The sequence below is a fragment of the Camelus bactrianus genome, chromosome 18, assembly GCF_048773025.1.
Source record: "Camelus bactrianus isolate YW-2024 breed Bactrian camel chromosome 18, ASM4877302v1, whole genome shotgun sequence".
NCBI classification, from domain to species: domain Eukaryota; kingdom Metazoa; phylum Chordata; class Mammalia; order Artiodactyla; family Camelidae; genus Camelus; species Camelus bactrianus.
This window is the reverse complement of record NC_133556.1, coordinates 29,374,029-29,398,035: the sequence shown is the minus strand read 5'-3', so window position 1 is coordinate 29,398,035 and position 24,007 is coordinate 29,374,029. Positions and strand designations below refer to the sequence as shown.

The 24,007-nt window shown below is 54.5% G+C and overlaps 2 protein-coding genes across 5 annotated transcripts in view; one reads left to right on the top strand and one right to left on the bottom strand.

Annotated features, from left to right (window-relative positions):
* Positions 1–401: 401 nt before the first annotated feature.
* NAGPA (N-acetylglucosamine-1-phosphodiester alpha-N-acetylglucosaminidase) lies at positions 402–9,004 on the top strand. 4 transcript variants are annotated; one of them, XR_012500415.1, is made up of 11 exons: positions 402–540; positions 640–1,095; positions 2,004–2,143; positions 3,109–3,217; positions 4,280–4,408; positions 4,897–5,102; positions 5,207–5,307; positions 6,273–6,401; positions 6,538–6,669; positions 6,758–6,821; positions 8,239–8,311. XR_012500415.1 is itself a non-coding variant. In XM_074346723.1 (11 exons), exons 1-11 carry the CDS (start codon positions 455–457, stop codon positions 8,447–8,449), a joined length of 1,710 nt encoding a protein of 569 aa, XP_074202824.1. In that variant the 5' UTR covers positions 402–454; the 3' UTR covers positions 8,450–9,004. The 4 variants fall into 4 exon arrangements, 3 of the variants coding, with proteins under 3 accessions (XP_074202824.1, XP_074202825.1, XP_074202826.1); XM_074346723.1 differs by having other exon boundaries at positions 5,207–5,254; positions 8,239–9,004; XM_074346724.1 differs by lacking the exon at positions 6,273–6,401 and having other exon boundaries at positions 5,207–5,254; positions 8,239–9,004.
* Positions 9,005–14,569: 5,565 nt separating this feature from the next.
* SEC14L5 (SEC14 like lipid binding 5) overlaps positions 14,570–24,007 on the bottom strand; it is a 39,250-nt gene continuing 29,812 nt past the window's right edge. Inside the window, exons 12-16 of the mRNA XM_010950927.3 lie at positions 23,363–23,497; positions 22,448–22,582; positions 21,739–21,966; positions 20,438–20,616; positions 14,570–18,329 (exon numbers count right to left, since the gene is read on the bottom strand). Of these exons, the coding sequence (XP_010949229.1) occupies positions 18,221–18,329; positions 20,438–20,616; positions 21,739–21,966; positions 22,448–22,582; positions 23,363–23,497 (786 nt within the window). The 3' untranslated portion in view covers positions 14,570–18,220. The remainder of the gene's footprint in view (positions 18,330–20,437; positions 20,617–21,738; positions 21,967–22,447; positions 22,583–23,362; positions 23,498–24,007) is intronic.

The following is a 24,007-nucleotide window of genomic DNA, read 5'->3' as shown; positions in this document are numbered from 1 at the left end:
GGCTTCCTGTTTCACTTGGGGTGAAATCGAAACTCATTTCCCGGGAGCCCTGTAGGATCTAGCATTGGCCTGGCGCTCCCACCTCCACCCTCCCCACCTCTGCCCTCTACCTGCTGCGCGAACCTCCTCTTCTGGACTTGTGTCCCATCTCCAGGCTCTGCAGTGCCCTCTGCCTGCAAGGCTTGGCCCCCATCACACAACTGTCTCTTCTTGCCTATCCTTATGTCTACATATCCTTATGTATCTGCCTTTTCAACTTTCCGTAGACTTGAAATTACAGTAACAAAAAGTTCCCGCCACCCCAGCGCCCCACCCCCTCTAAAGACACACGGTAAATTACAGGACGAGATCTCGCGATATCGGAAGAAACGTAAGCGACCCAGGGCTAAAAGCTGCCACCAGAGGTCCTGGGTCACGTGGGGTGTGTTCACGTGACTAGAGGCCTGCGTCCAACATGGCGGCCTCCATAGGTCGCTGGCTTCTCTTCCTCGTTGTACTGCGCAGCTTCCTTGGCGAGGCGTTCGGCGCCCTCGGCTCCGGGTGAGTACAGCCCCCCCGGGGGAGGTGGGGCGAGCCTGGTTCAGGGTTCCTCCGCCTGGGGCACAGTCCTCCAGGCTTACGTCTGCCCCATCCCCGCAGGTCCTCCCGCGACGACGACTTGCTGCTGCCGTACTCGCGCGCGCGGCCGCGCTCCGTCCGGGACTGCACGAGGGTGCGCGCTGGCAGCCGCGAGCACGAGAGCTGGCCGCTGTCCCCCGTGACCCCTGGCGCCCGCGGCCCCACCGTGCGCACCTTCGTCTCGCACTTCGAGCACCGCGCGGTGGCCGGCCACCTGACGCGGGCCGCCGAACCCCTGCGCACCTTCTCCGTGCTGGAGCCTGGCGGGTCCGGCGGCTGCGCGTCGAGGCGCCGCACCACGGTGGAGGAGACGGCGCGGGCTGCCGGCTGCAGCGTCGCTCAGAACGGCGGCTTCTTCCGCATGGACACGGGCGAGTGCCTGGGGAACGTTGTGAGCGACGGGCGGCGGGTGAGCAGCGCCGGGGGGCTGCAGAACGCGCAGTTCGGGATCCGCCGCGACGGGACCCTGGTTACCGGGTGAGAAGGCAGGGAGCCCCCATGACTGCCGAGGGCAGAGGGCCTGAGAATTCGGGTGTAACCGTGCCGCCGTGTTCAAGTTCCCTGACCAAGCTAAGCCTCCGTTTCCTCAGCTGCAGAATGGGGACAGTAACACCCTCCTTGCAGAGTTCATTCATCTTCCTGTATTGTGCAGCACTTGCTTTGTATCGGGTATTGTATCTGGCAGAGAGCTACGCACCAGGGAAATAGCTGTGAACAAGTGCACAGTCTTTGCCTTCACGGACCTCCCCCATTTCTAGGAAAAATAAACAAAAGCTAGGGAGATAACTAAGTTAGTTCAGATTGCGTATGTGCAGTGAAGCAATGGACAGGTTGAACTGATTGTAAATAGAGTGTTGAGTTTAGGGAAGGTAATCAGGAAAGGTTTGTCTGAGAAGGTGACTTTTAAGTGGAGACCTGCAGATTAATCACAAGTCAGCCAGGGTCAGAACTAAAGGAAGAATTTTGCAGTCAGAAGGAACAGCAAGCACTAAGGCTCAGAGGTACTGAGGGGCTTGGTGTTTGTGAGAGCCTGAAGGAAGGAACAAAGTATCAGGGTGACACAACTGACTTTGGTTATTTAAAAGCTTGCGCTGACCCTGCTGACCTCTAGGCTGGAGGGGCCATAGTATAAGCAAGGAGGCCTGTTAAGAGGCTGTGTAGGGATCAGGGGTGATGGCCTGAGAGGTCGAGGGCCATAGATGGACTTGAGATCTGTTAAATGAAGTGTAGATTGGGATGTGTAGACTGTTTGCAAAGGCTGCTTCCAGGACCAGGGAGGTTCCTGGGCATGAGGAGGAATCAAGCAGCCAGGCAGTGAGTATGGAGTCCCAATACCCGCAGCTGCCACTGCTGTTGACTGAGTCTCTTGGTTTCCCTCTGTCTAGGTACCTGTCTGAAGAGGAAGTGCTGGACACTGAAAATCCTTTTGTGCAGCTGCTGAGTGGGGTTGTGTGGCTGATTCGTAATGGAAGCATCTACATCAACGAGAGTCAGGCAGCTGAGTGCAATGAGACACAGGAAACAGGTGAGGGGGTGGCATCGAGTATGATGAGATGTGGGTGGTGGGTGGGGGTGTTGGCAACAGCCCTCTTGAGAACTAGGACTGATAGGGTGGTGGGGGAAGTCTTTCAACAAGCACTATTCTAGGCACTGGGGATCTGTGGATATTAAGACAGGTAAGGTCTCTGCTCTTGTGGAGTGTGTAAGAAAGAAAATATATAACATGATGAAGAGAAGTGGTAAGTGTTAAGAAAAATAAAGTTGGAGGAAAGGCGATATGGACAAGGGAATAGAGAAGTGCTGCTAAAATATTTGAGGACCAGCAGTATTAGCATCACCCAGGAGCTTGTTGTAAATGCAGAACTTCAGCCCCTACCCCCCTGCCTCAGAGCTGCGGAATCAGAATCCCTGGGGGTGAGGCCCAAGAATGTGTGTTCTGAGGAGCCCTCTGGATGATTCTGATAGACACTCGAGTTTGGGAACCACTGGGATGTGAAATACTGGGGCGGGGAAGGGGTACCATGGCCCTGATGTGGAAACAGGCTATTTTAAACTGTGCAGTCAAGGAAAGCCTCATGGAGGAGGTGACTTAGATCAGAAGGCGCATGCCATGGAAAGAACTAGGAAGAAGCACTGTCCAGCCAGAAGGAACAGAAAGTGGCTGCAGGGTGTTGAGAGGGGGGACCCCCAGGAGATGAGGTAGAAGTCCAGGGTGGTCATGCCAGGCGTTGGTAAGGCATTTGGATTTTGTTCTAACAATGGAAGCATTGGAGCGTTTTCACCTGGAGGTGGACCTCACTTGATTTACATTTAAGAAGAGCCCTTTGGCTCCTCCTGGGGACTGGCTGAGACTGGGCAGGAGGCAGGCAGGCAGTGAGATGCTGGATGGCATAGACCTGGGGGTAGAGTGGTGCTGGACTGGCAGGAAGTAGCAGGTAGTAGAAGGCCTCCCAAAGAACCAGGTGATAAGCCAGGCTGCCTCTCCTTCAGGTTCCTTCAGCAAATTTGTGAATGTGATATCGGCCAGGACGGCCGTGGGCCACGACCGGAAGGGGCGACTGGTGCTCTTCCACGTGGATGGGCAGACAGAGCAGCGGGGGTGAGTGCCACGAGCCAGGGCCTCTGGCCTGGGCTGAGTTCTGCTCTGAGGAACTTCAGCCCACCAAGAGCTGCCCTTCTGACCCCCAGCTATTCCCCAGGGACATTCACACCCATCTGTCCCCTGTCTTCCCACTGGTAGAGTCCCTAGGTCTGTCCCACTTCCAAGAGTTCATTGTCTTCCACACACTTACTATCAGTCTCCCCACCTTAGGCCTCATCTCTCCTGAACTCTGGTTGGAATGAAAGGAAATTATCACAAAGTTAGCAGGGAAATGACCTTGGTTCCAATCCCAGTTCAGCCATCTGCTAGCTCTGTAGCCGTAGACAAGTTACTCAACCTCTCTGAGCTGCTGTTTCCCCCTCTGTAAAGTGAGTGAGCTACTTCACCATGGCTGTGTAACAAATTAGCAGAGTCAGCACTGATTTGTGAGATCATAGCTCTCTAGGTCAGGAGTCTGGAAGGCTCAACTGGGTTCTCTGTTCAAAGTGTCTCACAGACAAAATCCAGCTGTTGGCCAGGCAGGATGCTTCTCTGGAGCTCCTGGAAAAGAATCCTCTTCCCAGCTCATTCAGGTTGTTGGCAGAATGCAATTCCTCACAGTTGTAGGACTGAGGTCTTTGTGTCCTTGCTGACTGTCCACCAGGGGGCCTTTCTGCTCCTGAGGTCATCTGCATTCCTCAAATACAAGCTCTCCCAACCCTCAAGCTGCAAAGATGTGTCCTATCTATCTAATCCCCTTGTAATTCCGATCTCTTTCACTTCCTCTTCTGTCTCCAGCCAGAGATGTTTTCTGCTTTTAAGGTCTCGTGATTTTGTCGGGTCCACCCAGGTAATCCAGGATAGTGTCCCCATTTGCAGACAGCTATGCCAAGTATCCTAATACAGTCACGAGAGTGATCTCTTGTTATAGTAACAGCTTCCAGTGATTGGGACAGGACACCTTTAGGGGGGCCATTTAGAAATCTGCTTGTCACAGTGGGTATGTGATGCTGTCCACTGTGCAAGATAAGATGAGTTAACCCAGAAACGGCAGTCAGCAGCCCTGCTCTTGTGCCACAGCATTAACCTGTGGGAGATGGCGGAGTTCCTGCTGAAACAGGATGTGGTCAATGCCATCAACCTGGATGGAGGGGGCTCTGCCACCTTCGTGCTCAATGGGACCTTGGCCAGTTACCCATCTGATCACTGGTAAGCTTACTAGAGCCCCCTTGTTGAGGTTCAATCCAGGCCTATCCCCAGCTGTCTCATTCAGCAAGTACTGAGTACCTACTGTGTGCCAGGCCCTGGGGTTTCAGCAGAGAGCAGGAGGAGCCTAGATCCCTGCCTCTCTCTGCTTACAGGAAGTATACATAGTGTAGCTGCATTGCTCAGGCCAACAGAAGGGGCCAACTGATCGGTCAGGAAAGACCTGAGAATAGTGAAACATGGGCTGAGATCTGGAGGATGAGGAAGTGGCTAGGGAGGAACAGGAGAGCCTTCTGGACCAAGAGCAACTTGTGCAAAGGCCCTGGGGTGGAAGGGATTGTAGAGGCTGGGAAGAACCTATAAAAGGCTGGAGAAGAGGCAATGAAGAGAGGCAAGGAGAGCAGTCCCCATGGGCTGCAGTGGGTGGTTTGAGGGGTTGGCTGAGGGTGGCCAGCACCTCAACCTCTCTTCACACGCCTATTCTCCTGCAGCCAGGACAACATGTGGCGCTGTCCCCGCCGCGTGTCCACTGTGGTGTGTCTGCACGAGCCCCGCTGCCAGCCACCTGACTGCAACGGCCACGGGACCTGCGTGGAGGGGCGCTGCCAGTGCTCAGGGCACTTCTGGCAGGGTGCCGCCTGCAACGAGCTGGACTGCGGCCCTGCCAACTGCAGCCAGCACGGGCTCTGCACAGAGAGTGAGTGGGGCTCTGTGGGAGGCAGCTCCAGCCTGGGCTCCCCACTCTCACTGCCCCAGCTCTGCCTGGGCCCTCACCTGGCCTTCTCGGTCTTGTCTTGGCAGCTGGCTGCCACTGTGAAGCTGGATGGACAGGGTCCAACTGCAGTGAAGGTAAAAGCCACCAGGCCAGCCTCCTTCCTGGCCCCCTGGGCACATGGAAGAGGGTGAGCCTGGCAGCTGTGAGCCTCAGCTGCCTTTATCCCCACGTCCTGGTCTGCAGGTCCCTTGCCTCTCGTCTCTTGCTTTTGCCTCATGTGTATATCACTGTATTAGTGTCCTGGGGCTGTGGCAACAGAGTCCAGAAACTCAGGGGCTTAAAACAAATTTATTCTCTCACAGTTCTGGAGGCCAGAACTCCATAATCAAGGTGTCAGCAGGGACTCCCTCTGAAACACCCTGCCTCTTCCAGCTCCTGGTGGTTCCCACAGTCCTTGGGTTGTAACTGCATCACCCCAATCTCTGCCTCCGACTTTACAGGCACACCTCCCTTGTTGGTGTCCAGTCTTCCTCTGTTCTCTTACAAGGGCCCCAGGCCACTGGATTTTGGTTCCACCTTAAATGCAGGGTGTTTTCCTCTCGAGACCCTTAACTTAATTGCATCTGCAAAGACCCTCTTTCCAAAGAAGCTCACATTCACAGGTTCTGGGAATTAGAAGATTCTTCAGGGAGACGTTTTACAGCTTAAATCCTTCAGTGGCTTTCTTTCACACTGAGTGAAAAATCCAAACTCCTTTGTATGACCTGCCCGACCCCTGGTGCCCCGGCCCTTCCCTGCTCTGTTCCTCCCTTCCAAGCCTCAGCCTCAGAGTCCCGTCCTCAGAGGTCCCTCTGCCCCATTAAGTGCCTGCCTTCGCCACACTCAGTCACATCCCTCCAGTGCTCATCCTCACTTGTCCTCTGATGCTGTGCTTTCTGGCTCCCTGGCTGCCTGCCCTTCTAGATTGGAAGCCCCATAGGGGTGTGGCCTCGAGCCTATCACGTTGTAAGTTCAACAGAACTATCTGTTGTGAGAATGTGAACCTACAGGGCCGCTTTTGGTGATGGAGATGCATTTGCAATCCTGTCGACCCCAGCCTGGGGTGCAGGGACAGGACCAGATTTTGCAGAGAATCCCCTTCCCCCATCCCAGCTTGCACCAATGGCTCCTTTGGGGAGGAATGTGCCAAGAAGTGCCAGTGTCATAATGGAGCCACCTGTGACCCAGTTCAGGGGACCTGCACCTGTCCCCCTGGCTTCACTGGAGACACCTGTGTGCAGGGTAAGCTGGCGGGACCCCCACCCAGGAAGTGCTTCTGCTCAGGCCAGCTCTACACACTTGTGTCCCATCCTGGCTGTGCCGAGAGAGGCCCTGCCACCAAGGCCTCCATCTCTGTCTTTCTGGCCCCTCCTTGCAGAATGTCCCCTCGGCTGGTACGGGCCAGGCTGCCAGAGCCCTTGCAAGTGTGAGCACCAGTGTCCCTGCGACCCCCAGACTGGCAACTGCAGCCTCGCCAGGGCACCCACCTTGACCAGCATCCTCTCACAAGGTACAGCCCCTCCCAGACACCCTACCCGGGGCAACAGGGGGCAGACCCCTCCCCTCCCAGTCTGCAGCTTCTCCCTGGCATCTTGCAGTGAAGCAGTGTCTCCTGCCACCCGAGGCCACCCTGAAGGCAGGAGAACTCTCCCTCTTCACCAGGTATGTGCTTTGGTGGAAGCTGGGGTGGGAGGAATCCCCCTGCTTTCACCTTGAAGATGCGTCTGCTCAGGGACTGCGCAGGGCTGCGTGGGCACCCAGGTGACATTTCTCCAACATAAGCACAGGGAGAATCCCAGCTGATGCCTGCAGCCACCTGAGCCATCCAGAGCGATGCTGAGAAGGACCCCAGCCACCACCTCAGTGGAGTTGAGGGGGCAGGGCATGGGCTTGTTTTCTCAGCTGCCGGCGCAGAAACATGACGCCCAGAGGAACTGATGTCCTTTCTCGGGCACCCTCGTGAACTCAGGCCTCATGTTGGGGCTTTATCTCTATTTTCTAGTGCAGAGGGCCTCCAACTTGGCCTCCAGGAGAGTGTATTAAAAGAGCTGGGCTCAAGAACCTGCATTTCTGAGACTTGACCCTGGGTGATGCCAACGCTGTGGTCTGGGAACCCCACTTAGAGAACCTCTTTTCTCATGGTTCTCACCTCCCATAGCCCTACCCTGGGTGCCCAGCCCCGCGCAGACCACTCAAGGTGGGAACCAGGTGTGGGTATGAGTGCAAAGCTTCTTGGCTTTGTCCTCAAGGCAGCACCTGGGAGCTCATCACAAATGCAGATCCCAGGTCCCTCCTGGAGGTCCCGACCCCATGAGTTTGGGGTGAGGCCCAGAGGAAAATCCTGGAAGTGTGGTGGGAAATGCACTGGGGCAGGGACAGTGGCTCCCAGGAGCCCTGAACCCCAAGCTCAGGCACCTCAGGTGTGAGACCATGCAGACCTGGAGCGAGGGGAAGGGAGCTGTGGGAGGCTGCTGTAGGCCTGGCCCCCAGGCAGTCTGCTTGTGTTTGCTTTTGCATTGAGGGTTTCAGCCAAAGACTCACATGAAGGAAAAAAGCTCATTGAAGGACCCACCTGTCCGCACCAGCTCCCTGCCTGGGAGGATGAGGTGTGGGTCCTCCCTGCCCTGTCAGCTTTGAGGACATTGGAGAGAGCCCAGCCTCTGTTGTCAACATCCCCGGGAACACAGGATGCAAGTTGGTGCCTCTTGGGGCAGATTAGATTCCAAACTGTATTTAATTTGGTCTGCATAATTAACATTTATCAGCAACGTCTGAAACTCAGTAACATTCAGTAAAAATCTTTTTTCATGGCTTCTCTTGAAACATCAGGAGATGTGGTAGCACCGGCCTTCGTCCCACAGAATAACTGTCCTCGCTGCTCCCTGAACATGTGTGGAGTGTGCCCCCAGGCCCACCAGGCCTGTTTGCTCCTCAACAGTTCCTACATGGTCCCTGGAGGGCCCTGACCTTGTTCTGGGTGAAGGAGCGAAGTGAGGGGAGGGAGGGAAGCCCCTCCAGCATTCCCCCAGCCCCAGTCGCCTGACAGCATCCCTGTTTGGGGTTTCTCTCCTGCCCCCAGGACCACCTGGCTGGCCCTCACCTTGGCCCTGGTTTTCCTTCTGCTGATCAGCGCAGCAGCAAACGTGTCATTGTTCCTCGGGTCAAGGACAGAGCGGAGGCGGCACCTGGACGGGGCCTACGTGTACCACCCACTGCAAGAGATGAACGGGGAGCTCCTAGCCAGTGAGAAGGAGCAGCTGGGTGACACCTGTAACCCCTTCAAGGACTGAAACCTCCAGCTGCCCATTATGGCCTGTTCTGGAGTCTTGTTTCTACGAGCTCTGGCTTCTACAGGGGAAATTACAAGGCCACTGACCATCTGGGTGGCCTCGGCCAGGCTTCTGACAGCATCCACGCTTCAGCCCCTCACCTGGTCGCCAGCAGTGGCATGTGCAATGCTAGCAATACAGCACTCCCTGGAGAGATGGCCCTCTTCCCTGCCTGCCTGTGTCTGCTACTCAAGAGGCTTGTCCCACTAGGGCCCACCCCACTGCCAAAGAGCCTGCCCCGGCCTCCTGGGGGAGGGGCCGATAGCAAATGGGACCGACGATGGCCAAGTGGCAGGGTCCAGCCAGCCCCCTTGGACAGGGTGGATTGAAGAGATGATGGCCCCATCATGGGACCCTTTTTTTTTTTTTTACGGACCTCATTGAATTTGCCAATTAGAACTCTTTCCTGTCACAAGAAGCTCCTTGGAATCATGTTTGCAGGCTCGCTATTTTGTCCTGCCTCCAAGAGGGTTTTTCTACCACTTGAATAAACTGATACAGTTAAAGGAGTGTGAATGTGGCATGTGGCATCTGAATTCAGAATCATGGACTTGATGTGCCTCTGGGTCTCAACAGGTGGCACTGCCTCAGCTGAGTCAGGAATTGAGAGCAGGCAGCCCAAGGCACATCCAGCTCCCTGAACTGTTTTGTTTACTCCAGGGGTTTTCACTTTAAGGTGTACCTGAATCACCTGGAGAGCTTGTTAAAAATGCGGGTTCTGGCCCAGGTTGGGGCCCAAGAGCCTGCAGGTCTCACAAGCTCCCAGGTGATGACAGTGGGTGTCTGGACCACACTTTGAAAAGGTTTAGTCCTCACCATATTTTAATAGAATTGGAATTAGTTGCCAACGCTTAGAAGTTGGGAGATAACTCCAGATTTCTGGTTTCTCTTTAAAAGAGGGAGAGCTAGCAGCCCCAGCTGATGCCCTCATGAGGCAAGGACTTGGCAGGGCTGAGAATGGCTGGTCCCCGTCTGGGTCTGCCCTTTACAGTTCATCGCGTCTCCAGCAGCTGGCCTCTCTTGCGCGTGACCTGCATCCCTGTGAGTCGAGTTTATAACTTGTGGCTTTGAGGGTCTTCAGAAAGTGCCTGGAGACACCCTGCCCCATGAGTATATGTCACACTGTATGCTTAGCGGCTCTGCGGGGAGGGGAAATTGGGGAGGTGCGGCTGCTTCCAGAAGGTCCTCAAATAGATCCATGCATGTCATGGACTGAACGTTTGTGTTCCTAAGATTTTTGTGTTGAAGTCTTAACCCCCAATATGATGGTAGTAGGGTATGGGGGGGGCCCTTTGATTCAGTTAAGTGAGGTCATGAGGGTGGAAGAGGAGGAGATAGGAGAGCACCCTCTCCAGGCATGCACACAAGGACCAGACCATGTGAGCACACGGCGGGAGGGCAGCCGCTATCTACAAGCCAGCCGGGGGGCTGTCACCAAGATGGAATCTGCCGGCACCTTGATCTTAAACTATATCTGAAACTTACCTAGTACTCCACAACAAACCAGTGCAAAACTGGTGGCTTAAAACAACAGCCAGTCATGGCTTCTCATGAAAAATAATGATTTCTTGTGATTCTAGGGTCAGCTGGGTGATTCTGTGGGTCCGGGTTAGGATCAGTGGTTCCAGCTGGGCTCGTGTATCTGCAGTCAGCTAACGGGCCAGTGGGCCTGGTCTGGGGTGGCCACAGCTGAGGACGCAGCTCCGGTCCACGTGGTGTCTCATCCTCCCTGCGAATGAGAAGCTGGTTGAGGCTTTGGATCAAGGTGGAGAGAGGGATCCCAGGAGAGAAGCACGTGAGGCCTCTTGAAGCTTTGTCCCTTGATGAAAAGCTGCAAAAGGAGCATGAATACAGGAGGTTGACTCAGCCACTGCCGTCGAGCTACTCTAACACAGGTCTAGTTTCACTTCAGAAGGAAACTGTCACAGGCCAGTTCCCAGCCGCTGAGTTCCTGCAGCGACGCGTCTGTGGGTCTGAGTGTTTCTCTCTCCCCTGAAGGCAGGATAGACAAGTGGAGAGCCACTGTGTCAGCCTGCAACATTCCCTACGGGGTCCCACGGTAGGTGCCATGGGCCAGTCTGTCCTGGGGCACATCTGATAAACAGTGAATCCGTCAGCCCGTAGCCCACAAGTTCTACCTTCTCACTCAGCCCCTGTCCTGGGTTATTTCCAGGTTGGAGGGAGGAGAGGAGTGGCTTTCACAGCATGTCCCGAAACTTTTTTGTTGTTGTTGAAAATTTACAATTAATTTTTTATCCAAGTATACTTATAAAAAGCTTTATCTCATAAAAATATGCCCCATATTAGATAATTACCCAAGAATGCTGGCAGATGTCACAGGTGTTTATGCCTCCCTCCAGAAATGTAAACAACCAAGTTCACGTGTTCTTCCAGGGACCTTGTGTTTCACCTCCACCTGGAAGTTTCATTTTGTATTTTGCTTTCTTTTAATGAACCCCTGGGCCTGTAACGATGTTTTGCTGCCAGTGCTCAAGGGTAGGAAGGAGTGCCAAGAGCTCAGACAAATTCTTAGGCACTGGAGAATTGCTTTGACGTATTCCTAAGACAGCTCCCAGGCCTGGCTGCGGGTCTGAATGTCGCCCCCCAGAATGACCCACTGATGACTCTCGGGTGGTCGGGTCCAGGAACCTGCAGGGAACATCTCCCTCCACCCGGAGGTCCTGAGGCAACAGGCTGTGGAAATCATTGTCGTAAAGGCTAACCTCTTCGTATTCAGCTGGCTGGCAGCTGGGGGACATGTACAGTGTTGTGCGTGGGCCAGGTGGACTCCAGGCCAGAGGGAGCACATAGCACCTGGGGAGGGTCTGCCGTGGTGTGCCTCAGGGTCCCTGGTTCAGCGACTGGGACACGCTGAACAATGTGAATCCTGCCCACACTCGCATTCCCTGTGGCCCCTGGATTTCTTTTTTAATTTGTCACAGGCAGGTAGCTCTCTTTGCCTCCCAACATCGTCTCTCATCTTTCAGTAACTTCCCATCTTAGGCTGGGTACCCCCAGCAGCAGAGCCTGACACAAAGATGTGAGGGCAAGTAGTTTATTTGGGAGGTGACTCCAGGAAGCCCTGCTGGGGGACAGAAAGTGAGGCAGGGAAGGGAAGGCAGCCCTTACACGGTGCATAAGTGGGCAACTCCCACTGTGGGCAACCAGGCTCAGCCCCCTGGGCCTCTAGGGTAGTGGAGGTGGGCCTCTGGTTGGCCACCTGCTGGTGCGGGACTGAGGGCTTTTATCAGCCTACATTCATTCGTTGGGTTGAGGGCTGCTCTTGGAGGTTAAGTCGCCGGCATTTCCAGCCTGCCCTACACAGGGGCAGGGGATGCTCTGGCCACCAGAGGTCGCCATCAGAGAGCTGCAGATTCTTGCATCCAGACACCCCTCCCCCCATGCCCGAGGAAAGTGAGCCACTGCAGTGAGCCTTCCTTGTGTTGCCTTTGGGGCACTATCTCTCCCCCAGACTCCATCCTTGTGGTTCAGCTGGCACTGTCCCCTCCCTCCAAGTCCCAGGTGGCTTCAGTGAATGGTTCAGGAATAGGCATCTGTCCCAGTTGGCCAGGCAAAGCCCACCCTGGAACTTCTGGAATTGGGGGAGAGTGACTCTCTGCCAGGATTGTCCAGCTTCCAGGGTGTGGGCTGTATGGAGGAGGAAAATGACACCAACGTGGGGAAGAATCCAACCAAGAAGGAAAGAGGATGTTGTCAGAGAGCCCCTGAAGCCAGCTACAGCTGAAGCCAGCTACAGCTGAAGCAAGATCATTCTTGTACTTCCCAACTACACAGACCAGTAAATCCCCATTTTGCTTGAGGGAATTTGTGTTGCATTTGGGGGTTTCTGGCAACCCAAAGACTCTGACACTTAACGACATGCCACCCCAGCAGGGGCACATTTTGGACTCAGGCAGTGGCAGAGCTTAGATGGGACGTGGAGCAGAAGGCAGAAAATTGTCTGAGATCCAGTACTCACCTGTGGTGGGGAGATGCCTGTGACAGAAATTTATAAGAACTTAAGTCATCGACCTGCTGGTCAGAGGTTAACATGAACTAGTTATGGCAGTGCGAGGATCCCCTCTCCACCTCCCATAGGAGTGATTGAAGACCCCCGAACACGGAATGTGGACCAGAAGTCCTGGCGGCCTGGCTTGTAACCCTGAGAGTTGTGTGCTGGGCAGTTGCCATGGTGACACGGGTCTCAGCCGCTGCACTGCTCTTTATACAACTTCAGCATCTGGAAAGACCTCAGGAAAAGGTAGCAATCCTGGGGCCAATGGATGGCTTTCAGGGGCCCTGAAATGGAAACGGGATTCAAATGTGATGCTTACAGCTTTCATCAGATTCTCAAAGGATCTGTGTCCTGGCTCCAGAACGCTTAGGGTCAGGGGTTTCAAATTGTGCTTTTGTGGTGCATTTCTCACCACATTTCTTGGTGGGGACACTGAAGGGAGGGGAGGAGAGGGGAACAGGGCTGGGGAGCTGGAGAGGCATAACTGCCTCCGACGTCCCTGAGAGCCACCCAGCACCTTTCCTTTCAGCTCTTTCCAGCTCCTTCCAGGCTCTGCTCAAATTCCCGCAACAGCCACTAGCGCCCTGAGACCCGCCTCCATGGAGGCCCCAGGCCTTGGAGGAAGAATTGATCCCCGAGGCAGCCTTTGGGCCACAGGGAGCCTGGGGTGTTGTATCCTGCCCTCTCTGGACCCAAGCCCCAAGGCCCCTAAGGGGCCTTCCGGGAGGCTATTCTGCTGAGACAGACGTCAGCAGTGACCCAAGGCTCAGACCTGATCCCAGCTCGCCTGCCCCAGGGAGCTCTTTTTCAACACCCGTTACCCCCCAGGGTCCACTGGCTGTTCCTCCGAGAGCCCCTGCCCACAGCTCCAGAGCAATGCATGCAAAAGTGGCAGGGGATGAGTGCAGGCACTGCACTGGAGCAGCACGGGCTGCTTTCTGTCCCTGCATTAGATGTGTTGGGCAGGGCTGGGTCACAGCAGCCAGTGTAGATGGGGGTCCTAATACAGTCACACAAAGGAAACATACCTCCTCTGCTTCCCCAAGTGATGGTCCTTGGCCTCCTGCTGTAAAACAAGGGACCCTTTTCAGGCTCTCACGATGCCTGTGGCAGCCAACACCCTGCTCCCTGTCCCAAGGGAGCTCGCAAGAAGGATCGGTGCAGCCCGTTAGGCCCCGCCCCCTCCTGACGTCAGGACTGTGGCTGTCCTCGGTTGCAACTCTGGGACTTGGGTAAAACCCAGGGGACAGGACGGAGTGGCCAGGGAAGATGGACAGTAGGGCCCTCACCTTCACCTGGGGACCTGGCAAGTAGAATCCAGGAACCCACCCGAAGATTCCACATTGGCAGTGCTGAGTGGGGCCCAGAGGCCTGCATTTAATACCACTGATAAGCTGCACGTGGATCTGTTCGTGCACAGTATGCACGTGCAGTGGGTTGAATAGTGCCTCCCCCACTTTGCAAATTCTTGTCTACCCAGAACCTCAGAATGTGACCTTATCTGGAAGTGGGATCCTTGCAAGCATAATTGGTTAAGTATAATTGAGATGAAATCATACTGGATTTAGAATGGGCCCTAAATGCAATGACTTGGTGTCCTTGTCAAAAAGGAGACACACAGTGGAGAAGGTCAGGTGACGATGGAGGCAGACACTAGAGTGACATGGCCACAGGCCAAGGAACACCAGGAGCCACCAGAAGCTCAAAGAGGCAGGAAGGACTCTCCCCTAGAGCCTTAGGAGGGGACACTGGCCTTCATCTCAGACTTCAGGCCTCTGGAAGGTGAGAAAATCAGTTTCTGTCTTAAGCTCCCAAGTTTGTGATAATTTGGTATGGTGGCCCTAGGAAACTAATACAATATATCTGTGCTTTATATATTAAAAATGTGATTTTTTTTTTCTGCGCCCTGTCTTCGCCACTCTGAAGAACCAATCTGCAACGCATTGTGTGTGACGTCACCCCTGTTGAAAACGCTCTTTTAAATGAGTCTTTTAAACAAGAGTTGAGTAATTCTTGAACAAACCCAGGGAACCCTCCAGGGTTTTAGGAAGTAGACAGTAGGTATATCCAAATCTAAAACGTTTAATGGTCCTGGTTGGAGCAAACAGTCAGGTGAACAAGAAGTGTCGTGTTTTCATGGCTGAAACAGACTGACCAATTCATTTTACAGGGGGAGAAATTCCAGACACAGGATAGGAAAAAAAAGTCTCAAACTCCCCTTACTTCATCTTGTGGGGAGAACGTTCTGCAGCTGGTTGAGGGAAATACCACTCGGAATTATGCTCTTCCAGGTGAGTGGATCTGCCCAGAAAACACAGTTTCTAAAAAGGGTAAGTCAGGAGGAATTAATATCCCCACCCCGACTTTTCTCCAGATACACGCAGTGCTAGGCCTTCTGTCCCATGTGAAACAGTGACGGGCATCCTCAGGAAGGAGTCTGGAGTCTTTGGATGAGAAGCATTAAACAATCAGAATAACCGCTGACTTATATCAAGTGCTTTCTGTGTGCCAGGCGTTGGGCTGAGGACTTTACAGCCCCTTTCATTTCATCCCACTACGACCCAGTGAATGAGGTAGGCACTGCTATCCCCATTTTACAGATGAGGATATTGAGGCACAGAGAGGTTAAGTCACCTGCTGGAGGTCACACAGCTAGTGAGAAAATGGCTGGGGCTCAAACCTCACCTTGTCTAAATTTTAAGACCCAGGCTCCTAAAGTGCCTGGGCAGGTCCTATTGCTAGTGGGTCGTTTCTGTCCTGGCCACAGTAGGTTAATGAACAAAATGAAGAAAGAAGCCAAGCCAAGGAGCTTCCACCCCCGGGGTCTAGGGGAATTTAGAAGCCAAGAGCTCAGCTGTCCTTCCTTGGGTTTTTAATCCCAAGCCTCCTGAAGGTAAGAATGGCTACTGATTGACGTACTCCAGTGTGGGCCCCAGAGACCTCTGGCACAGGAGGAGAACCATAGCAGATATCGCTGTGGCTATCTGTTGCTCCTGTGGCCAGCTCCCTCTGTCCACTGGGCGACTGGCTCTCCCCCATCCCCCTGGTGCTTCTGGAGGGAATGTCAATCACAAGGCCACTGGCATGAGAGTGAGCACGTGACCTGTGCAGGGCCAGTCAGAGCCTTCCCTGGGATTTGAGATGGAAAGAGTCTCTTCCTGCCTTAGAGAATGAGAGCCCCGTGGTTGTAGGCTAGGAGATGCCGGCAGCCACCTTTCCCTCCAGGTGGAGAGGACAAGGCCAGCATGCAAAAGGACACGGGGCCAAGAAGCCCAGGTGAAGTTGAGGTTGACCACATGAGCCTGAGGACACTGGACTCTGGATCCAGCCATACCTGGAGCAAGACTCACCCTTGGTCATTCCAGCTACAGGAGCAAAGGGACTCCCTTTGTTGCTTAAGTCTATTTCAGCTAGAGTTTTCCCAAGGGAGAGGGGGAGAGCAAGCTCTCAAAAGGAGGGGCCTCTTTGCTGCTGTTAAGGCTGGACTGCCAATGGCAGACCCTCTTCTCTGGAATCGGCAGATCCAGGTTCCAGTTGTCAAAAGCCACTTATAATCCCAAGCCAAGGAAAGGCCTCTGCAGGATTCACTGGGTGCTAGTCCTAGACACTAAGTGTGCAGGGAGTGCCAGGACAGCTTCCCCCCAAAGTGCTTCTAGTTTGTAGAGACAAGCTAGAAATTCATCTAAAGACAGTTGGAAAATATCACAAATTGCTCTTGGTGATAAATGCCTGGTGACACGGGAGCAATTAGTTTTGGGAATGTCTCAAACCTTCCCCCCTCTCTCTCCCTCATGCATGTGCACACACCCCTTGATGCAGGATGCAGAGTTTTGGATTTTGTTTCCATACCTGAGAAGTGAACTGAAAACCCCATAGATGGGCGAGGCTCCCTCCCTGCAGGGAGAAGGGGATCTTTGAGGACAGCTCCTTCCCTCTGCCCTAGGTTTGGGGTTGAGAGTGGCACGGAAGTAAGTCCTTGCTCTCCTTGTCCTGTCATGCCGAGCCTGCATGGAGGTGATGATCCCCATGGCTGTACACCCAGCCCCCGGGCAAGGCCCCGTGACTTTGGGTGTCGGCCAGAGACATCCCAACGTAAGCAAGGCTACGAGATAAGAGTAACCTGAGCCTCTCACCCCAGACTGTGGAGCTATTCCAGGGCCCTCCCTCCCAGGCAGATAATCCAAGTGAGTGATGTGTGCTAGGGGTGGGTCAATAGAGAGGGGTGGGGACTGGGGTGGCCCCATTTAGGGGTGCAGCCCTGTTGCCTTTACCCACAATGTGGCCCCATTTTGCCAACCCTTCTAAACACCTAAGGGGAGCCAGAAATGCTGATTTCTGTGTGAAATACCCCAATTTTTAAACCTTTTGTTTAGGCAAAACTAAAACACTGAAGGCAGGCCAGATCCAATTTTAGGCTGCCACTTGGTGACCTTTGACCTATTTCCTTTTTGGAGGCCCAGGAAATGAAAGGAGAAATGTCCTCAGGCCCCAAGGAAACCCACGCCCCTCCTATGCAGGAACTTGAGGGAAATTTTTTTCAATACTGGAGCTGGTTCTGAGGGTCAGATTTGCCCCAGGGCAGCTGCAGCAAATTTACAGCCCACACCCCACAGGGAAGTCTTGATGCCATGTTTAGATCCTGGATCCAGCCTTACCTGAAGTAAACCCTCCTAGACTGGCCAGTTACATGCACCCATGAATGGTCACCCTTTTTTGGTTAAGCCACTGGGAGGCAACTTACAACCAAAAAAGTCGTAATTAAATAGATCCCCAGGAGAGAAAGGAACCTCCAGAGAATATAAAGATAGCCAGAGCTGCTTCATCACTGCCTGGAACTCAGCAGAAACCCTGGGCCTTCCCAACCTCTTTAAGTCAGAGGTGGCCAGAGTTAGGCCTTCCAGCCATTTGCTGCGAAAATGAATTTCAAACGCAGGGTGAGCGGCTCCCCACAGAAAGTGGAGCCTGTAACTCATATAACTGCTCACCTGCATATCTTGAGACCCAGGGCATCACTATGGGATTAGATGCTATGGTGAACACCCAGCATTTCTGCCTCCCCAACATTCTTTCCCCCTTCTTCTAGGGGGAACTCCAGTATTCCTAGAAGCACCCCTCCTTGTGCTTTTCAGACCAGGTGGTTGGCAATAGGGGTACGCATGTGATCCCAGCTGGCCAATCACTGTACTTCCTCGTGCCCAGTCCAGATTGGTCCAGATTGGACAGAGGGCCCTGCCAGCCTGTCAGTGTTCTCCATTCCCCTGGCAGCCATCATTGGTTCAGGGACCAGATGGGAACGAAGCAGGCTGATAAGATTACATTCCTAGGAGGTTGGATGGAACTTTGTGGGGAGACAAGATTCTCTTCTGCAGCTGAGCTGGGGGGAGGGAGGGAGCCTAATGGTGATGGGGTCCCTTGTACAGGGAAGGCCCCTGAGAAGGAGGCCACCCCAGGGAAGCAGAGCCAGAGGTAGAGGAGGGCATGGAACCTGATGCCATCCCTGAGCCCCCAGACCTGCAGGTGGTCAGCCTACCCCTTGGCTTTTCATTATGCGAAGCCCGTAGGAGATGATTCTGTCCTCACAACCTGAAGAGCCCATGGAGCTCCAGACACCCCGACTTTGTCAGTTTCCAGGCCCGCGGCTGCAGCCCACATGGTCCCAGGCCTCGTGGACACTTGCAGATGTGGGAGTCGTGCTGCCCTGCAGGGCTCCGTCATGACTATCTGGAGATCAGGGAGCTGCTGTGGGACTGGCTGGAGGAGGAGGAGGTGGCAGCGCTGAGCTGGGAGAAGCGGCTGGTGCAGGATTCCAGGCTGGACATGGAACCCCTGGGGAGGAAGGACACCTACGTTACCATCTGGTGGTGACACAGCCCTGGGGCCCACATGCAGCGGTGGAAAAGCTGGTGATGCTGCAAATGAGGCCCCAGGGCCCTTTCCACAAGGCTGGCAACCGCCCCAGGCGCAGAGGGCAAGTGCAGAGGGAAAAGCAAGTGAAGCTATGATGAGAAATGAAGCCCCACCCATTTCTCTGACCCCCTTCCCTGCCAAGAACCCCACAGACCACTCAGGGGCTTGTACCTCACTTAGGTGCCAGCATGGCCCAGAGGGTGCCCCACGGCCCGGGGAGGCCTCAGCCTGTCTCCAGCCTCACCCCTCTGCCTCCTTGCTGCTCCTCTGACACCCGCCTCCCCCATCTCGGGGTCTTGTGTGTCTGCGCCTACTCCCAGAAACCTTCCTCTCCTGCCCACTTTGTCTAGTTAACTCCCACTCCAGAGCAGTGCCGTTTCTGTGGTGACACGTTCCAGATCTGCGCCATGCGACACGGCTGCCGTCAGCCACGTGGGGCTCCTGGGCACTCGAGATGTGGCTAGCGCGACTGAGGAACTGAGTTTTCAACTTTGTTTAATTCTAATCTCTATGTTTAAATTGCTACCTTTGGCTAGTAGTTACCAAGTCGGACAGTGTAGCCGTAGGGCCTGGGTACTCACAGTGTGATCTGGGGCCCAGCAGCACCAGCGTCTCCTGGAGCTTGTCATTGGAGCTGCAGACTCTCAGGCAGCCCCCCAACCCCCAGAGTCTGCACTTTGATGAGCCCCTCAGGCGATTTGTGTGCACATCACCTAGGTGTCAACTCCAATGTCACTTCCCAGACACCTTCCCCACTACCCTACCCACCCTGTGCCAGGCCTGGTTCTGGACTCTGCGCCCTGTGTGTGCGACCTCTAGCACCTCCTGGAGTGTGGCCTGGGGCAAGGAGCCCGGGCTGGGTACCTTCATGGCACCCACCGATGCTTTGGTGTGGTTACATGGTCTCCTACCATGGTGGGAGATCCAGCCTGTCTGGTACCCACAGAGCCAGCCCAGCACCTGGCCACTGAGGGCGAGCAGGAAATAGCCTTGAACTGGTTCTCTCATGAGGCTACTGAAGGTCAGGGCAGCAAGGCCCACCACTCGACCTCCACCGGCCCTCCCGGAGGCAGTAGCCCCCAGTTCCCTTGTCTACGTTTCTGAGTCTCTCTGGGCTCAGTCTCCTTCCCCAGCACTGAGGCCTGATGGCCAAAACAGACTCTTCCCAAAGGGGGAATCACCAGCCCTCTGACACTCTGCGGGGTCTCTCTTTAGAGTAAAGACCCTGGCCCAGCATTTCTTGTGCCATCTGCGTTTGCCCCAGGGATCCTTGGAGCTCCACCTGGGATGTGGGTCCAGATGTGACACCCTCCTGGAGCCTCGATTTTACTCCATGGTAAGAAATTTAAAGCATCATTTTTAGAAGGAAACTAACACAGATACGTCACGAGGCAGGATGCAAAATCACATTTGTTTTTGAAAGATGAGACAAAAGACCTGGAAGAAACCACTATTGAGTACTTACTATATGTCCAGGTGAAGGGCAGGCTTCCCCCAGCCATCGTATACTCAGGACAACCCCAAGACTTAGGGGCTTCAGCGGTCCCCATATAACAGATGGGGCTCAGAGAGGTAAAGTGACTTGCCGGAGGTCACACAGCAACCTGGAAGTGCTGAAGGCTAAAGCACTACAATTCCCTGTCTCTCTGACAGCAACACTTGGGAGAGAAGTCTGTGAGGCACTATTCTAGTGTTCTAGAGCAGTCCAAACCCAGTTTGATGGAGTTCTAGGAGTGAGGGGATATACAAACAGGAGCGCTCGGGCTCCCCTTCTCCCTCTACCAGTCAGTCTGGGGTGCTGGGCTGGGATGTCCAGGGTTTCATTTGAAGGGACAGTTATGCAGCTGAGGCAGACTTTGGACATGGTGTTCACTCCAGTCGCTCACGGTAAGGTTTAACAACACCCAGGCTGGGGCCCCACCCCTGGAGAAGCTCAAGACCAAGTAGAGGAGGTGATTCCAGAGTCCCCAGCCCGGAAGGAAGGGGCTGAGGGCCTGGCCTGGAGGGGCGTCTGGGGCACCTCGTACCTGAAGTCCTCAGACGCCAGCACCTCGTAGTAGTAGAGGAGTTTGCACCTGGGGCCAGGGCTGTGCAGGGCCGTCAGGACATCCTCCATGCCCGGGAGGCTGCAGGCCGCATGGCCAGGGGGGCTGTGCATTTGCCACTGGAGCAAGTAGACACCAGGCCACCGGGTCACGTGGGAGCCCTGAAACACAGCGGCCACACCTGAGGCCCTGGTCCACCTGGAGACAGGAGCCCCTTTTTAAACCAATCTACCAGCCAGTCCTTCCTTTTGGAGTCTCCCGAAGTCACCCTTATTCCACCCCTGCTGTTACCCCACATCCCTGGCATCTGAGCGCCTCCCTCATAGAGATGAGGGGCAGGGAGGGGGAGTTGAGACTGTGAGGGAGAGGGGTACAGCTGTAGGACAACAGAGGTGTGGTTTGGTTAAACGCCTGGATTTTGTTGGCCTTTTGTCCTGCTGAGTGGGATTTGCAAACTGAGAGTACCTGGAGAAGGATTTGGGTGGGAGCTTGAAGGTGGTTAGAGTTTGTTGAGGGCCAAGAGACAGCAAGGTGGGGGTGTTAGTTATTATAAGAACAACTTTGAGGGGGAGGTTATAGCTCAGTGGTAGAGTGCATGCTTAGCAGGCACAAGGTCTTGGGTTCAATTACCAGTACGTCTACTAAATAAACAAATAAATAAACCTAATTACCTCCCTGCAAAACAAAGAACAGCTTTGAGGAAGGGCTGGGATGTTTGGTGGGACCCTGGGGCACATGTGCTGGGGGGGTGATGCGACAGCTGTCTGCTAATTCCCCTGTGAAACCTTTAGTAAGATCTGTAGTGCTCGTGTGTGTGTGTGTGTGTGTGTGTGTGTGTGTGTGTGTGTGTGTTTGGGGGCTGGTGATATTTGACCTGCAATCACCAGCCTCACGGAGAATGTGGGGTCAGCAGGGGTGGCTCATGTTCATGTCTGAGTCTGTTCCCAGACCTACAGTTTCTCTGCTGTGTCAGCTCTGAAACTTGAGCACGCATCAGCAATCACGGGGAGAGGTGAGGGTGCAGATGCCAGGTCCCATGCCCACAGGTTCTGAGCTTGCCCGCCTGGCGCGGGGCCTGGCAACCTGCATCTTTGACAGGAGTCTCAGGGGATTCTGAGGCTGGGGTCCTGGATCTGCCAGGCTCTCTCTCCCCTACTGTCCAGCAGGGTCTCTGAGGCCAGGGACCGGGTCCAGCGTGTACACTGCTGTAGCCCCAGAACCCTGGCGCTCAGCCGGCACTCAGCCTGGCGTGATGAATAAGTAAATGAACCAAGGAGTGGAACCTGGATGCTCTCCCCTTCCCGGCAGACGAGGGGGTCCTCCACCCGGCTGTAATCTGCGTCCAGGGCCCAGCCTTCGTCTGTCAGCTGCCCGCAGGCCCTGGCCCCAGGCTCCCGGGGGCCTGACTTGGGTGCCTGCTTGGTGTGATACAGACTGAACACCACGTCCCCTCGAAGGATGTCAAAGTCCCAGGTGATGACTGACTCCCTGTCCAGAATCTCCACTGCAACCTGCATGGGGACAGGTGACAGGTGTAAGGCCAGTTTGGAGGGGGCTGGAATGGAGAAGCGGGCTGCAGGGTTGTCAGTCTCCATTCCTCACTGCAGGAAGGGTGGGCTGCTGAGGCTCCCAGCCTCCCTTCTCCCCCTACATCTAGGAATTGCTCTGGACAAACAGACCCACCTCTGTCTGAAACCCCTGGGAGGTTCCATCCTGCCATGCAGTGACCCACAGCCAATGACTGCCTGATGTGAGGGTACAAAGGCCAGCCCCCTACAATCAGATCAGGTCGGGTAGACCAATTCTGAAACCACCTCTTGGCTTAGCTTCTGCCTCCACCCCGTCCTGCCCCCACCCTCCTTACAGGTTTCTCTGGAGCACCCATCCTCTACAAATCTCTGGCACAAAAGCTCATCTCAGGCTCTGCTTCAGGGTCCCTGACCTACGATGACGCCCAGCCCAGTAGGCCCTCCCAGGCGGGGACCCCAGCACCTCGTGGGGGGCCCCGCGGTGCACACTGGCTGACTGGTAGGTCTCTCTCCACTGCCGTAGCTGATCTTCGTGCTCCTGGTCCTCTTCTGTCAGATAGAGGGACTTGGGGACCAGCCCTCCTTCAGGGACATTACACTGGGGGACAAAGATACAAGTGGCAGGTCAGGGCCCAGCCGGGCCTGGCTGACCCCACAGAAAGGTGCCTGTGATCCCTGAAATCACACTTGTAACAGGCATACATGTCATGACAACAGGAGAGAACTGGCAGGCTTGGCAAAATTCGTAGGAAGTGTCATTTTTTTTAACCCTGAATTCATGTAAACTTGCTGTTTGATAGTTCTGTTAGAGGAGGGGGAGGGGCCTGCCTTCCCACAGTCAGATGAGATAAGGGTCACCCCTATCATCTCACCCCATGGGAGGCAAGGAAAGGGATCTGGGCCACCTCCCGTGGAAGCAGTTGCTTGATCATCTCTGCTGTGTGGCTGTGGGTTAGGGACAGATCCCTTTGGGTACATCAGCTCCAGGGTCCAGGCCGCTGGGACATTTGGGTCACCTTCCCTTGCAACAGAGGGTGCAAAGCTGGCAGGTACACTAACTGCTGCCTAGCAACGTCCTGGATGGGAATACAAAGGGGTACGCCTTCGACTGGCCCGGCCTCTGAGCTTCTGGGAAACTTCCAACTTCGTTCACTAGGTCTGAAAGGACCAAGGTAAGACCCCTCCTTCAGAGAGGAGTCATCTCTAAAATGAGCTCTTCCCCAAAGAGCCAGCATGGTCCTCCCCAGGTAAGAGTGCCACAAAATGGCCTGCCCTTCTCCTTCAACCACTGCAGCCCTACCCCAGTGATCCCTGGCTCCTCTAAGGCCACAGACCACCCACTCCGTGAGCTCAGGGCCCACAGCCCCCGGGGTCTCACCAGGCACTCTCCCCCGAGGAAGTCGGGGATCACTTCTTTGTCCAGGTAGTCAACGAGGCCTCCGGGGCCCTGGTAGTTGCTGCCGCTGTAGATGAGGAACTTCTGCCTGGTGTTCTCGTTGATGAAGGGGCTGATCTGAAATAGGGGGAGATGAGGCAAGATGGAAAGTTTTTTTTTTAATTGAGGTGTCATTCACATAACATAGATTTAACTATGTAAAAGTGAACAATTTGATGGCTTTTGGTTCTGTCACTGTGTTGGGCAACCATCTGTCACCTTTACTTCCAAGACATTTTCATCCCTCTGGAAGGAAACTCTAGGCCCATTAGCAGTCACTTCCCTCTTCTCTCCCCCAGCCCCTGGAAATCACCAATCTGCTTTCTGTCCCTATGGATTTGCCTATTCTGGAGATTTCACAGAAATGGAATCACAAAATATGTGCCTTTTGTGACTGGCTTCTTTCCCTGAGCATTATGTTTTCAAGGTCGCAGCATGAGTCAGAGGTTCTTTTTCATGGCTGAATAATATTCCATTGTGTGGATGACCAGGCTTTGTTTATCCCAGATGGAAAGTATTTCAACACTGAGCTCTAAGCTGCCCATCAGTCTCATTTGTCATGGCATCCCAATGCTGCTGTGGTGTCTG